At 32.0% G+C, this 17,182-nt stretch overlaps 1 protein-coding gene across 1 annotated transcript; it reads right to left on the bottom strand.

The window, feature by feature from the left end:
• Positions 1-10,050: 10,050 nt before the first annotated feature.
• Positions 10,051-15,028, bottom strand: LOC143532866 (uncharacterized). Its single transcript, XM_077027787.1, has 6 exons — positions 14,777-15,028; positions 13,996-14,175; positions 12,214-12,295; positions 12,028-12,135; positions 11,763-11,921; positions 10,051-10,296 (listed from the first exon to the last, which is right to left on the bottom strand). Exons 1-6 carry the CDS (start codon positions 15,026-15,028, stop codon positions 10,100-10,102), a joined length of 978 nt encoding a protein of 325 aa, XP_076883902.1. The 3' UTR covers positions 10,051-10,099.
• Positions 15,029-17,182: the final 2,154 nt, after the last annotated feature.

Genomic DNA, 17,182 nt, shown 5'->3' with positions numbered 1-17,182 from the left:
TTATGTGTTACGTTATCGCACTCTTCAAATTTGGAGAGTCCGGTTGTCCCCGTTGTCACACTATAATAATATTATGATCATTAGGGAAAGTTACCCCTATTATTATTATTGTTAAAATTACAATAATATTTAAAATGAATATCATATTAAAAAATTATGTCATATTCAAATTATATACTAGGTTTAGAGATATGAATTACAAAAATAATAGGATTTAAATTTGAAATGGATTTGGAGATAAATTAATTATTTATATTTTGTTATATGTAGGGGCACCTTGAGTCTTAAACAACTACTATGTGTTTAAACTTTTTATCAATGAAGACATTCCTGCTATTAATGTCTTTAAACAAAGGTTATAACATCAAATATTATTTTTATATTGGTTGTTTGTCCACCACTAAAATTTATTTTAACTTATTTCTACATTTTATATCATTATTTAAAAGCTAGATTGGACAAGGATGTGCGCTGTCTTCCTCAACTCAAAGGTCAATTTCATCATCGTCCGTTTGCACGACGAATGAGGATTTTCTAGAACGAACACCATTTAACTCAATAGCAAAGATTGAACTTGACCAGGTTTGTTATTATTATTTCCATTTTTTGTTCCAAATGTATATATTTTTACGTTTTTATATAACATAATTACATTTTTATAATTTTTTTTCAAACAGATAAAATCAGTCGTTATCTTTGCAACTATTGTGTACATTCAACCAGTTCAAGAGTGGCATTAAAATAACGTTTATTTTAACTTATTTCTAAATTTTATATCATTATTTGTGTACAACCATAGCATAACTCCAATTTCAGATGTTGAAACAAACCGTCAGAGTTCTCCACCATTCAATTTAAAAAGAAAACTTAGAGACATATATGGCGTTGATGATCCACCTGTTGCAAATTCAAGTAATAAATCCAAAGAAAAACATGTTTCATGTGACAATTCTGGAGATAACACAATCTATTAATACCAAAAAAGGAAAACTAGATATGCTGTCGTCACTTTTAAAATAGTTTTTGTTTTTATTTTCTTTTTGAACTTGCCGGTCGTTTTTTTCCGGTATATACATTTGCGTTTGTGGGTTTTTTTTATTGCTACGTATCATATTGGTTGTTTGGTTGCTTTGACATTTCAAACTTTTTAAGGGTTTATGAATAATGTTTTGCAATAAAATAACAATATTTTGTTAGTTTTATTTCTATATTTCAATTCTGTTTTATAGGTAAACACGCTTACATGGTTAGCTTTTTATTATTATTATTATTATTGGCTTGACATTTGACAGTTATAACTTTGTTCATGATTAATTGTTATGCCTTGCAATAATAAAGTTTCTTATTTTCATTTTCATATTATCAAAATAAGAAAATTGTTTTACGTTTTTTTTTAACATAATCCGTGTATTACGCGGGTTCTAACCTAATGTAGTTATATATATAACAATTACAAACTTTCTATTGTTGTACCTTCTTCAATGAAACTTGTATACAACTCCACGTGTTATTCACCCCCTCACTATCTCACATTTAACCACGTGTCTCTGGCTCCCCGTTCTTTCTCACCATCACTGATCTCTCTCTGGCGACTCCAACAACACCATGGATGGGCTCTTCATCAAGCCGTTGATTGTGTTGAAAAGGTTAGGTCGACCTCATTTATGTTACGTTCGATCCATCTCTAATCCAGGTAATTTCGAATTTCACTTATGTACCATGATTTAGGGTTTTGGCCTAACTTTATGTTTGTTATCACGATGGTTCCATCTCCGAGCGTTCGATCGACATCGATTTTGAGGTTACTGAGCTAATTGTGGTGTTTGTTGGTGGTGGCAGCACGAATCACAGATTGTGAAGAGGATGAACATGGCGATGATCAGTTTTTCTCTAACTCAAAATCAAAGGTAACCCTAATTTTATCCCCAATTTTGTTTTGGTACACGTTGGATGTTGCTATCAACTTTTGGGTTTTGTGTTTGTTGAGTTGTTGACCAATATTAGTGGTCATAGCGTTTGGCTGCAGGTTGCTTTAGGAGTGCCCTTTTGTTTGGCATATCTTCAAATATTTAGTTTGTGTTTCTATTTGTTTGCATTTTCTTTTCTCTTTTAGATTACCATTTGTGTATTATATTTTAAATGATATGCATTCTTAACCTATATAATAGCATCATATATAATTAGACAATAAGTTATTCTTTAACATCACTGATACATACATATTTATTCAACTACTGTTTGTTACAAGATGTCACAACATATATCATTATACAGGTGACGCCATACTTCCAACAGTGATAAAATAACAGCAACTCAAACAAAAATAATGACAAGCATACACGTATTATCAGAAATCATTGAAAAGCATAAACCAAAGCTGATAAGTTCCCATAGATTAGTTACTTAATAATGATAAACGTAATAAGCATGCCTTATGGAACCTGCACTTCACCTATGTTATGGGCAAATGACAACAACCGTGGAAGTTGACTTAAGAAACATAACCCAAATCAACCAGGAAAGCATAAAAAGGACGGCCGTGATGACCGCACATAAGAGGTTGGTGTTCTTAATTAAGATCCGTCAACCTTAAATTATATTCACATTTTTTTTGTTTTGACTTCTAATTATTGCCGTCTTTCTTTTTATATGTAATGAATAAATTGTAGGTAACAAGTCGTGTGCGAAAGAGAAACATTTTGCTGATGGCATGATTTAATCTCTACAAATTTAAAGACTCCCCATTTTCTTGAAAGGCTGCCTTCTTTCGTGACTTCCAACTGCAGCTAACCCTTACAGCAATTGACCTCAGAGGGTTCTGTATAATTACAGATGTTGCAACCAGCATCTCTACCAATGCCATTCTTATGGATGCAAGTCCAAAGTAAACGGTATGAATGTCTATTAAGTACTTTGTATTCTGATGTTTAAAAACTAAACAATGAAGATGAAAGTGTAATTTCTTAAGATGGAAAGTGTAAAACATTCTAAATATTCAAACATTGCACCTGGTCACTATAGGTTGTGCATGACTAGCTGCATTTATTTATTGGTTTACTTTAATTTGTGAAACCTTTTTTTCCCGTCACATTCAGATCGATCACCCCCACCCCCAACCCCGCAGCGCGGGGGGTCAAAATACTAGTATATATGCAATTTGCAACTTTGTGTTGCATAACAGGTTGTACGTTCTGCATTGTGAGTTGTACCTTAGGTTTTTTAATTAGTGGGTTGTACAACATGCTCTATTTGTTTGTACCAGTTTGAGCACGTGTTTGTATTTCATCCGTCGTCTTCTTTCTTTTAACGTATTGACGGCTCCGGCCACACCAGCTGCCACTGTTACACCCACACCTAATCGTCGACAGCTGCCGCCCATGCTCCTTCTACATCTTCGGTACATTATGAGTTGTCAATTGATCTCGATTAGGGCTCAAAAGTTCAAGATCTGAAGGTTAGCATGCGGATTTTTCCTCTTAATCGTCTTCGTGGTTCATTTATTTCCATTGTACGCCAGAGGTAACTCCTTTGTCTTTTTTCCCGTTTCTGCCTGTTTATTCTGTGTGATTGAAGGAATGCTTTTATTGATTTTAAGTTGTCTATTAAGCATATGTTTTTCTGTAAAGACTTATGCTAAAAATTTGATCTAATTTTGTTCATTATTTCGAACTTACTTTTTGAAGTTTTGGTTTGAATGAAATATATATTAATGCATCACAGTTGGTATTATGTTAAACATAAAACATGCCACTTAACACCACCAACGTAACTAGGTGATTACTCAACATGCCACTTAACACCACAAAAGGCAGTATTTTTTGTACCTTTTTTTGTCACACTCCCATGGTTTGGTGAAATATTGAATGTACAAATTGCAGCAGCATCCGACTTTTTGGTAGTTGTTATGTGCCTCTTCTTCCCTTTGCTTGGTTTAGTGTAAGAAATTGTTTGATTATCTTGACAACAAATTGATGATTCATCTGTTTTGTACCATCTATTTGAATCACAATGTTGGTCAATGGTCATCTCAACCCCGCCGCAATGCGCGGGGACTGCTTTCTAGTTTATAATATAATAGACAATAATTAAAAATCCAATACCTATTGATTTTTCATATATTTTCTTACCAATATTGCATTGAAATTTATCCTTTTGACTAAAGTTTTCATGATCTTATTTACTCAAATTCACAATGTTTGAAAATTCATCGAAAAGGATACACACTCCCAACTTCAAAAGCTATTTAATTATTTTGTTTTTTAAGGTGCATATGAAAAGCTTACTGTAACAATCCAATCTAATTCAATACAATGCATACAACTAAACTTTGTAATAATTAAACTTTCACCATCCCACCGACAACCCCTTACCAATCAAAATATCTAATTAACATACAAGTAAAATAAAACAAATTTTGGAAACCTATATGATCAGCAGCTGCAATTTGCGTACCTTTGAATAACCAGAGGCAACTAAGAGCATCAACGAAAACTATCGGTTTTTTTCTCACATGTTGAAACATAAATTTTGCTAGAACCCTCCATGTTTTCTCACGTTAAAATTTATGGGTATGATAACTAAGAAAGGGGTTAGGGATTATGGTTTGGAACAAAACACTATCGATAACGTGTTGTGAAAAAAGCCTAGTAACCAAACATGTGAGAAAGAAATGTAGGGAGAAAGATAAAGATTTCATTAATCATGTATGTAATATAATGAGGTATAATAAGATTTACTACTCTAATAAAAGAATACTTTTTTGTACATGTCACTCTCTCAACCATTCTCCTCTTTTTAACCCATTTTCAATATATGTATTCAAACTTATTATTTCGTGTCCCTATCTATCATATTTCCCTCAAAATTTCAAAAAGATAAATTTAACACAATAAATTAAAACTCATAAATTCAAAACTAAAATTTTGTTTAATCAGATCGAAACATTTACCTTACTTCCCTCTTTGTTTATGTTTATTTTGGAAAGCTACAATCCTGGTTTATTAGGTAACGTATTATTTAAAACATAATATTTTTAATATTAAAATTTTCCGAGATGTATAGGTTGTTTTATCTTTTTATCTTTTAACTTGATGTTTATCCCTAAAAATCTGTTTGTTTCATCCGGTCATATCATTTACCAAATTTAATTACATGTAAATCCAAATTCTTTGATTATTTGTAAAGTTCTCTCATGAAAGTTCGTGTAATCGAGCATTGGGATAATCATGTTTTAGATAAAGCTGAGCAAATCATCTCAAAGGTCATTGATATGTGTGTTAATTATATACTACTTGGTGGTTATTGTCACCTATATTGTTTTTATTTTTTTAATATGTTAGAATTTTTAATTTCTTTAAATGTGAGGAAACATGGTTGGGAGTATATTAAAAAAAGTTTATATACAGATTTGAGAGATACATATCTAAAGATATGTTATATTATAAAAAAATGTTTCTGTTTGTGACTACAGTACTAAATACAAGTATGTGAATAATGACAAAGAAACTCAATCTCTTTATGAAGTCAACTGTTACACCTTGTGAGGATTTTGGTGTTGATTTACACGGATTCAAATTTCATGACATTGTGAAGATTCAAATTTCATGACATTGATGCATTTATTAACAAGGTTATTAAAAAAGGGAAATTTATAGTTAAAACTATTTGCTCATCATTCAAAAAGTTGTACATCGCTTTTGATATTAAATTCGGTTTAAATCATTATCCATTGTTTTTATCATTTGTTTTGTGAGTCTTCTATTCAATTCTACTCTCATGAAACAATAACATATGAATCACTATCACATTCTTCACTGTTTTGCTACAACCTGACTGTTATAAAAATTGTTAAATTTGCAAATGAACTTAAATTTTAGCATCTATGAATAAATTTTAGATTAACAACTTTATTATACCTTTGTGTGATAGATTTGCTATAAATTAATGATTTCTCACCAATTTTTTCAACATCTTAGTAACTACAAATATGGTATGACTATAAGTAAGGGGTGTGCAAGAAACCAAAAAAAACCCGATCCGAAACTGAAAAAATCGGAAAATCCAAACCGAAAAAACCGAACCAAAACAAAAACTGACTATTTTGGTTTTATGGTTTTGTAAAAACCAAACTAACGGTTCGGCTTTGTTTTTGCATGTAATAAAAACCAAAAAAATTGAGTCGAACCGAATCAAATTCTTAACTTTTTGTTTTTTTTATATTTTATTTAAGTAATTTATAAGAATTTAATAAATACGTGATTCGAATATTTTTGGTCAAATAGCAAAAACAAAAATAACCGAAACCGAACCGAAATAAAACAGAAAACCGAAAAACCGAAACCTAACGGTTTCAAAAACTACGAAAACCAAAATTTTGGTTTTCGGCTTGGTTTTAGCAAAAAAGCACACCAAACGCACCACACACACCCCTAACTATAAGTTGTTTATGTGTTTGGATATCACTTTACCTTTTTAGCCACAATTCTAGGGTGACTTAAATTTTATACTTTCAATTTTTTTTCATATAAATGGTAATTTGTTAATTCTTTTTTTTATATTATAATAGAAGTACTTGACTTTTATTGTCATCTGGGGATCAAATTCGGTGCATATAATGAGCAGACATTTCATGTCTTTGTTAAACTATTGTTCCTTTATAGTTTCCTATCTTTGATTAAACTGTTGTTCCTAATATTTTTTATGACTTTCTGCAAATATATGTTAATTTCCATTCTATAGTTTAAATAAAGATTAATTTATATGAATTGACTTGGTCTCTATTTTAGTCTACTTTTTATTCTTTTATCATCGCTTATTTATGATGTATTCTTGTCAATATATATGTAATTGACGTTGTTGCTAATTATTCACCAATTGAGAAAATTACAAAATCTAATGGAGTTCAAACTAATAAGATGTATATGAGGTTAAAAGGTTTGAGGTAACTTATTTTTAGTTTCATTTTATGTTATATGTTAACTTTGTAAATGGTAATGGTGTATCTTGCTTACATGCTTTATAAAGCAAAAAAGAATTACCTTTAACTCTATATGGATCGTACGCAATTGACATGCCAACTTATATTCTGTCAAATTCTGATCAAACCCTAGTAGTTGTCGTGTTACAATTTGGCTTATTCAAGATTCATGAAGGTTTGATATATTGACTTCTTCTTATTGGTAATTAATGTTAAATTTAGATATCTTTAAAAATTATTAAAAATTTGACTACTTTATTATTTTTGTTAATAAAGGTCATCTCTTTTTTTTTCCAATTCAATTAATGTTAGTAAGATGTACATCAACGAAGACATGCATGAGATCGATGAATTTAAGAAGAAGTTTTGTTTTCATATATAGTGCTTTCCAATTATTTTTGTTCACCTTATAATTTTTTAAATTTATTTTACATTTATATAATATTATTTGCTGTGTAATTTAAAATTTAGTTTTTTCAATATATAATATTTTAAATTTAATTCACATTTATATAAAAAAAATATTTAGATATTTGCAACAATGTCGTACGTTGCAGAAGTGTTTATTTTCCTCTATGTCGGTATGGACATAGATGTTAAATAATGGATGTTTATTAATAGCAGGTAGTCGTTCTAAACCAACTTTTAACTGAATTTTTTATTCAATTATTATTTTTTTAATTTTTCATCCCGGGAAAATCAATCTGGGCAAGTGTTATATTGCTTCTACTTATATGATTTGAATAGATGATCCATATTGATTGCACTTGCATATAAGAAGGTAAAGTCGGTAAAATAATCAATAAACTTTAAAGAACCCGTATTCGCACACAGACAGCTATACGTCGTCTTATCAAGAGTTACAAGCAGACATGGACTAAAGATTTTGAATCTTGATAACCGAGGTATATTGACTAATACAACCATATATGTAGTATACAAAGAAATTTTTACTTATTTGTAAATATTTGTGTAATGTCCGTTTTGTAATTGCTGTAATTTTAATATAAGTTGTAACTGTACTAACAATATATGATAAACGTATAGAATTGTATTTCACTTAATGTTTAAAGTTTAAAATTTTCATCAATTCCTCGTGTATTACACAGGTCTCAAACTAGTGTAAATATAAAAGAAGAAAACTTGAAGAAAAAATATATAATCTATATTAGGTATTGATAACCACATTAATAACTATTCATAATAGTTTTCAACAAAAAAATAAATAAATCTCATAATACATATTGAGGCATGGCAAGTACACACGTTTTATAGAGTTGTTGATATCTTACGTTTGTTTTGATATTTGGGTGCTTCGTTTTAGTTAGTCATGCATTTAGACACTATCAAAAACCTTTAATGCTCGATAAATTAATAATTTCGATAAAATTAATAATTTGTTCGATTCTAACTTGGGACCAGTACAAAATTGGACCACAATCGATAAAATAATAAAATAATAATTTTTTTGAAAACCCGATGTAAATATATTTGTTCCGACGAAACTATAAATTAATAATTATTAAAATATTCTAAAATTCTAGGATTGTCTAGTAAAAAATGAATCTATAGTCACTTGTTTTTTTATGAACTTCAAATCTATATTGAGTTTATCTTTAAATCTCCACGTTGCACTTAAAGAGTTGAGGCACCGTATTCTCATATTACAACAAAAAGTTGTGAAGAATTGTTGCCACCTGTAATGCTTCTTTCTGAGTGACCGGTTCCAAACGTACTGAATCATTATCAACTTCATTATTAACCGTATTTTGAACGGTATCCGTCATAATATCTTCAATGCTTTGAACCTCGTAACATTCAATATTTTCATCTGGATAATCCAACAACTCATTCACATCCAGTATGTGCCGATAATGCGTTCTCGTAATCAAGTTCTCAAGCTTACGAATGCCTACTCTAGAATTTACATCGTTTAAATTATTTGAGCCAGTTGGATTAATAAATTATAAATCTAAATCTATGTAGATTGAACTTGATAATTTCATTAATGTGTAAATGTATATGGGAATTTTGAAGGTCCTTGTTTCTATTTTATTCAAATAGGTAAAGTGAACGAACATGAAAATTTTGAAGGTCGATGCATTAATTTGTGAGTTGCTCACAAATATAAACCAACTTTTTAAATTAATAATTTATTAATTTATCGATGTAATAATATCTCGCTAAATTAATAATAAAATATCCCGGTTTCAACATTATTAATTTATAGAGGTTTTAATATACATGTGTATCAAAACTCAAAATCATTACAATATAAAAAGTTATCATTTATGTCAAAACTCATTACATCCTTACAATAGTGAATCAAACCTGGAAGTTGATGCACCGTTCTAGAGGGTTAAAAGACGTATCGTCATATAAATGCGAAGCAAATCTTATTACAACAGCAAACCAAGCCTGGAAGGTTAGACGCGTCGTTCTAATTCGCTAGACACGTTGTTTTACCTATGGTGTGCACGGTTGTTATTTGCTTAAACCAAAAACGTAACCAATGCCATCGTTTAATCTATTTTACTTACCAATCGGTTTTCGTTTATTCGGTTTGGTTCGTTCACTTAGTTTGACAGTTTTCGGTTTGGTTAATTTCGATTAATAACCAACACAACTGGGGCTAAAGTTTTTGGTTATAATTACATAAAATTATGTTTGGTTAATTTCGGTTAACAACCAAAACCATACTTTGGTTAAAGTTTTTGCTTATAATTACATAAAATGGAGATAAAACACATGATGTGTAAAACACATGAAATAGAGGTTTAAACATTAAATACATGAAATGGGTGTATAAAAGCCAGATGTATATGAAAAGATGAATTCTCCGGTTCAGTCCAGTTCATTTAACCAAGGGTACGAAAATAACCGATAACTGATTTTCTGTTAGTTCAGTTCAGTTTCATTGGTTTTTGGTTAACGGTTCATTTATTGCTCACCCCTAGTTTAGTTGTACTACCTCAAACCCTTTTATTATACTTTGAACTTGATTTTTGAAAGTATCACCAACACACAAGTTTCATACTGAATACAAACACAATTTTCCTGCTACATTGCCCTTTTGTATGATGAATGAATATCATCATTTGAAGTACAAACAAGACACGAGATTCATGCAAGTAGGAGTATCTTGCCAACATGTGTACTGGTCTCCATAAGCTTGTGAGCTTCCCCTGCTTCAGATAAAGGGAAGTACTTGTAAACAACAGGCTTCACCTTCCCTTGTGCGATTGCAGGCCATACGTTCTTCTCCACATCACTCACGATTTCCGCTTTCTTTTCTATACTTCGGGTTCTCAGACCCGCAGCTGCATCCACAAAAATAAAACGTTGTTTTGTATACAAATAAGTTTTCAATAAAATTTATATCGAAGTGTAGACATAATAAGACCGAACAATATTGCTTATTTAGATTTTTTATTTAATGTTACAAATTATTAGAGAAAAAACTTATATATGTTAAATGAAAAGAGAAAGAAACAATAAAATGAGATTTTGTAAGAATTGAGAGAAAATCCATTGTTTGAAAATACGAACCCCAAATAAAAACTAGCAGTTTCGTTTTATGTTTCCGTAAAAAACGAACTTTCGGTTCGGTTTTGCATGTAACTAAAACCAGAAAAAAAAAACGAAGCAAACTGAATTTATAGGTTTTCAATTTTTAATTGAGTATAACTACTTTATAAGAACTTATTATATAGTATTGCGAAAATATTTAGCCCAAATTATGATAATCAATTCATTATTAACTATTAAAAGGATTTAGACCCAAAGTTTTAGTACCAAATTCATTATTTTGGACCAATGTTTTTCAGCCCAAAAGTTTCAAGGCCAAATGGTAAAACCGAAAAAACCGAAACCAAGCTGAACCCAAACCGGACACCAAAAAGACCTAAACCAAAAGGCTTTCAACAACTCAAAAACCAAATTTTCGGTTTTTGGTTGGGTTTGAGCACAAAAGCGACCCATGCACATCCCTATTTTTAACAACTCAGACAAATATATATATATATAGGGTTAGGTTAGAATAAAAACTCACTTGAGTTGTGAAAACTCTAGAAACCCATTCTCAACTACATGTTTTTAAAGATTAAATCTTGTGGTCCACAATTAAAATTAATAAAAAATGTAAAAGTAAATTTACATTTTCTCTCTCCTGAAAACATATATAAAAATAAGTAAAAAATGTAAAAAAAATAGTAAAACAAATTTTTTTTTCGATGTTTTGTATTAAATGTAACATATATTACATGTAAAAAAAACGATGTTACATAGGTGTTCATTCTATACTTTCCCTATATATATATATATATAGGGAAGTCAACGTACAAATTAAATTAGCGTGCTAACCGTAAGAATCAAGTAGTGAAATTATATTTACAAGTAGTGAAATTATGTAATTAAATCGTAGTGTAATTACAAAATGTCGTAATTACACTACACTATATTACACTATGTTATATATAATTACACTACTTGATTATCACAGTTAGCACGTTAATTTAACTTGAATTTGATCCAAACCCTATATATATAAGAGCCATCAATATTTTCCAGAAAACACAATTTACATAATTTTTTTCAAAAAACACCACTTTTTTACATAAAGAATATCCATAAAATAAGTTTTAAAGGGCATGGTGTTTGGTACATGGATTTTTCAATGAACTGTAATTATCCAAGATGAAGTAAACCAAAACATCTTTTCAGTCATCTTGGAAGGGTAAACAAACAAAATTAAAAAATAAATGCAAAGGGATCTTTAGTGTTATACCTTGCACAGTGAGCCGCTTTCCAAGCATCAATGATAAATTTGCTTCAGTTTTCACTCCACCCATGAAACCAATGATGAAAAGTCTGCCATCCATGCCTAAACTCTCTAGATTCTTCTGGAAGTAGGGCCCACCAACATTATCCAATATAACATCAACACCTGTTTTTCGGCTCATCCAAGTTTAAAAGGTTAAACATTAAGATATGCAAAGAACCATCGAGAACAATGGTTTGAAAAGTCAATTTTTGAGTCAAATGGTTATCACCTTTCCCTCCGGTTTCCTCCTTTACTCGTGCAACAAAATCTTCAGTTTTGTAGTTGATGGCAACATCGGCTCCGAGCTCCTTACACGCCTTCAATTTTTCCTCGCTCCCTAAAAAACAAATATATTATTGCTGTATGGTTGCAAATAACCATGGTTAATTGAATGAATGATTTAACGATAGTATACCTGCTGTAACAAACACTTTAATACCAAGGTATTTAGCAATTTGAATTGCAAATGTACCAATTCCACTAGAACCACCATGTATCTGAAAAATTTTACAAGCTTTGAGTAAATATGTTTCGAGAGTGAAATGTGAAAACCACAATAATTTATTTTAACTGTCTGAAAATTAAAAACTATTGTATTAAGTTCCGTTTTCGTCCATGACGTTTCGAGAGTGAAATGTGAAAACCACCATGTATCTGAAAAGTTTTACAAGCTTTGAGTAAATATGTTTCGAGAGTGAAATGTGAAAACCACAATAATTTTTTTTAACTGTCTGAAAATTAAAAACTTTTGTATTAAGTTTCGTTTTCGTCGATGAGGTTTCGAGAGTGAAATGTGAAAACCACCATGTATCTGAAAAAATTTTACAAGCTTTGAGTAAATATGTTTCGAGAGTGAAATGTGAAAACCACGATAATTTTTTTTAACTGTCTGAAAATTAAAAGCTTTTGTGTTAAGTTCTGTTTACGTCCATGAGGTTTGCCCGTTTTAACTACTTGAGTACTAAGCCCAAATTCTTAACGTATCATGACCTGTGGTTACAAAAGTTTAACCATTTCATCCTTTGCACCAACTCCGTTAGATTTTTTTTTCTAAACAGAAGGGTGTTTCAGTCATTACATATATAGTGCCTTGGGTTTAATGACCGAAATACCCTCCTGTTTAACAGAAAAATCTAACAGAGTTAATGAAAAGGGCCAAAGTGGTTAAACTTTTGAAACCACAAGCCATGATATGTAACAATTTAGGCTTGGTTCTCAAGTAGTTAAAATGGGCATATATCAGGGACGAAAACCGAACTTAACTTAAATCTTTTTTCCTTTTTGGAGATATTTCACGCCGCCTACCTTCAATAATAATGTTATATACCAACTAATTTTCTGGTGTACGGTTATTCTACTTAACCCATACTGAAGGTACAGTATATAGGTTTGACACAATCTTGAATTCTTGGTAGTCAAATTGAAACATACAAAACCATTTTGTGTCATTACTCATTAGTAGGCCTGTAAACGAACCGAACGAACATGAACATTGGCATGTTCATGTTCATGTCCATGCTCGTTTATTTAACTCTAACCGAACAAGAATAGTTAATCAAACAAATATTTGTTCATGTCTGTTCATTAGGAAAATGATCATGTTCATGTTCGTTCAGTAAAAATCTAAACGACAAGTTCACAGACATAATTAAACAAACATAAATGAACACAAACGAACATGAATGAACAAAAATAAATGAAGACAAGCGAACATAAATGAACAAACATAAACGAACATAAATGAACACAAACAAACATGAATGAACAAAAATAAATGAAGACAAGCGAACATAAATGAACAAACACAAACGAACATAAATGAACAAACATATATGAACACAAACGAACAAGTCTGATACACTAAGAAGCCAATAATTTTCAATTAAAACATCTAAATTAGTGGTCCAAATGTACATGATTCAATAAAAAATGCATCATGATTCTACCAAATGAACGAATGAACACAAACGAACGTTTACGAACGTAAATGAACGAACGAAGCATGTGTTCGTGTTTGTTTGTTTAATTAAACAAACAAGATTTTTTGTTTGTTTGAATGTTTGGTTCATTTTAAATCCGAACGTTCATTGAACATTCGATTCGTTTATAGGCCTAGTCATTAACCCATTCTTTTTCCCCCATTTTGGGATTTAATGCACACAAATCAAATTGAAAAGGAGGAGAAGTTACACTTTACCAGAAATGTTTCCCCTGAAGATAGCTTGCTTGACATGAAAACAGTTGACCAAACGGTACACGCGACCTCGGGGAAGCTAGCAGCATCTTTCAAAGAAACACCAGACGGGACTGGAAGAACCTGACCCGCGGGTACAGCTACTTTTTCAGCATATCCTCCACCACTTATAAGAGCACATACCTAAACTTCAATATTATCGAACATGAAGAACAAGAAGATTTGCATATTATCTAATGACATGAACATCTAGCCATTCATACAAAACTTTGTGATATAAAATTTAGTCATCTACACAGCTTTCAGCTCCAATCATCAAATGCAGAATCTTAAAACACATGTGTTTTGTAGTAAAGACTGATCATTCAAACCCTATATGTTGCGCTACAGTCACCTAAATCTACAATACGATTCACCCATTTCATGTCAATAGGTTGAACTCTCAGTAATTTTACTTTTCATCTTATGTGATTTGACTAGTAATCGAGCACAACAATCTGATAATATAAACCCTAACAGTCCGGCAATTAAATTTGTGGTTTAATTGAACATATCTAAAATCTAAAAACAATAATTGCCTTATTAATTGTTTATTGGATTACATCGAAACAGAAGGCAAGCTGGCAACAAGCTACGCCGCTACCCTTTTTGAATCGCAAAACCTAATCTTTTAAAAAGTATTATTGCTGATAAAATAACATATTAATAACAAACTATATTTTAAGTATGTAGAATTTTTTTTTTTCAAAAAAAAAAAATTGAACATATTAATAAATAAAATAACCTGATCCCCAATATTCCAGCGGGATACGTTCTTGCCGACTGCTTGGATGGTACCGGAACACTCTAGACCCGGATAGTCGCTGTCTCCCGGTGGCGGAGGGTACTTGCCTTGGCGTTGAAGCGTATCGGCTCTGTTGAGAGCCGTGGCTTCCACTCTGATCAATACCTCATCGTCTTTCACCTTTGGCTCTTCTACTTGTTGCAGTTTTAAGACCTCTGGGCCTCCCGGAGTTGTTATTACCACAGCCTTCATCGTCCAACTTACTTTCTTTCTTTTCAAACACACACACACACACGTGTAATCTAATGTAACGGAACTTCAATCATTCGCGTATCCAGTATCTCTACAAAGCTCGAGCTTTGGCTTGGCTCAGTTCGGCTCGGCTCGTTTATAGTTATTTATAATACATATTTTTAATTATAATAAATGATAAGTTTGTTTACGCTTATGAGCTAGCTCAGCCTCAATATGTGAAGCTCGATGAAACTTTTTCACGGGCCGATTTTAAGTGGCTTGCGAGCAGCTCGGCTCGTTTGCACCCCTACCTACAAGTCACCATCCTAATCGGCTCATGAAAAACTCAAACAAGTCGAGTTTAAACGGGCATGGGCTCGAGCTTAAGCTTTATGATGGAGAGCGAAATGAGCCAAGCTCGAACTCTATGTGAGTTAAACGAGCCAAGATTGGGCTCGGCTCGGCTTGTTTGCACCCAAAGTGGCGAAGCATGGGCTTTTATATAGGGTGGACTGAAAGTGATGGACCCCATTTCAGAGGGAATCGATACGTATAAAAATTTTAGATAAAAACGTGTAAATTTGCACTGCCAAGAGAAAAAAAGGAGAGAGCGCGAGACCCTCGGGCCCCTTATAGGATGTAACATCCTAAAGTTCAATAAATAATAAATAAAAGATTTACTATTTAATATTATGAAATTCTTATTTATTTGAATAAGAGAGAAAGGCATTGACTTGGTATGGGATTATTAAAGTTGAGAGTGAGCTTTAATAATTATGAAATTGTAGTAAATATGGACATAGAGAAAAAATGGGTTTAGCCCATGAGCCAAGGAGTATATAAACCTCTTTCATAAACCCTATATTTCATTTCATCCATATTTCACCTACACCTCAAGAAAACATACACACTCCTCCATTCTAACCCCAAATCTCGTTTTTATGTGAGCAACCCACAAAGACCCGATGATTCCCGGAGATCTAACCGTCGGATCGGTCTAAAATTTTAACAGAGTGTTCTTAGCATATAAACAAAGATATTCACCCGTCGGATCTTCGATCAAATGTTAGGAAGTCCAGTATTTATAAAGAGAACCATAACAGTGAAAAATGGAGTTTTCCGACGACTGTAGAGGCGGTTTCCGGCGAAGGCGGGCATAGGGGTTCGTAGATCTTGGCGAGACGGTTCCATGTCTGCTTGGATTGCGTAAATCAGAGTTCGTTTGATATAGTTTTGGGCTATTCGAGTGTTTTCGAACATAAACCTCAAATGTATGTTTTTGTTAAAAAGGTTTACTTTTCGTGTACGAAATTACATGAAACTTGGTAGGATGATAGATTGGTCACGATTAATGATAAAGTAATGAGCATGTTAATAAATGGGTTAGTTGGCTTGGTTCGGGTTAAAGGAATAAGGTAAGATTCGTAAAAAGGATAAGTAAATGAAGTCGGTATTGCACGAAACATAGTATGGTAGTTAATCGGGTTATAAAGGACCAAAAAGTAGTGAACTTGGTCGAAGAAACCGATTGAAACGACTTGATCCTAGTTCGAGTCGCATTTCCATGAATGCGATTGTGATCCGGGATATGCGATTCGGGACATGCGTTTGCGATTCTGAAGCCCCATGCAAATCTGATTCGGATACCATGCAAATGCGATTCTGAATTCCCATGCGATTGCGATTAAGAACAGTAATCCGTTAACTGAGTTAAATTGGTCTACTAACTTAGATAGTAAGACTTAGAAGAATAGTTAATTAACACTTATACATGTTACACGATTAGTCATGCCCAGTTAAAGAAAGGTGTTACCATTAGCTCTGAACGTAACAGGATCTAAGTGAGTTCTAGCCCCCTTTCACCTTTAAACGTCTTGGGGCTGTGTGCATACTTAAGAAAGAAGATAAAAGATGAATGTGACATGTTTTATATGAGAAAGTAAACGGGTAAAATAAATACCTAACTCTTTTATGCGAAGTGTATGAAGAGTGTAAGCAAGTCATGATGTTGACATCCGAGGTGGGGGGGGGGGGTTGTAGTACCTTATACCTGTCCATATCATGAATGTCGTAGATAGTATGCAAGTGCTTATATGATAGGCAGATTTTCCTTTTATCGATCACGAACTCTATTAACTAAACAAATGGAGCGTTTTAAACCAAGCCTAAGCT

Source organism: Bidens hawaiensis, unplaced genomic scaffold, assembly GCF_021521415.1.
Source record: "Bidens hawaiensis isolate Kalapana, Puna unplaced genomic scaffold, B.hawaiensis_p1.1 tig00009566_1, whole genome shotgun sequence".
Classification (NCBI taxonomy): Eukaryota; Viridiplantae; Streptophyta; class Magnoliopsida; order Asterales; family Asteraceae; genus Bidens; species Bidens hawaiensis.
Note: the sequence above shows the minus strand (reverse complement) of the source record. Positions and strands in the feature narration are given on the sequence as shown.

Coding starts and splice junctions, on each gene's coding strand:
- LOC143532866 (XM_077027787.1), bottom strand. CDS start 15,028: ATGAAGGCTGTGGTAATAACAACTCCGGGAGGCCCAGAGGTCTTAAAA. Junction 12,296..13,995: donor CTTCAGGGGAAACATTTCTG/GTAAAGTGTAAC, acceptor AAAATTTTTCAG/ATACATGGTGGTTCTAGTGG. Junction 11,922..12,027: donor GGAGGAAACCGGAGGGAAAG/GTGATAACCATT, acceptor GCCGAAAAACAG/GTGTTGATGTTATATTGGAT.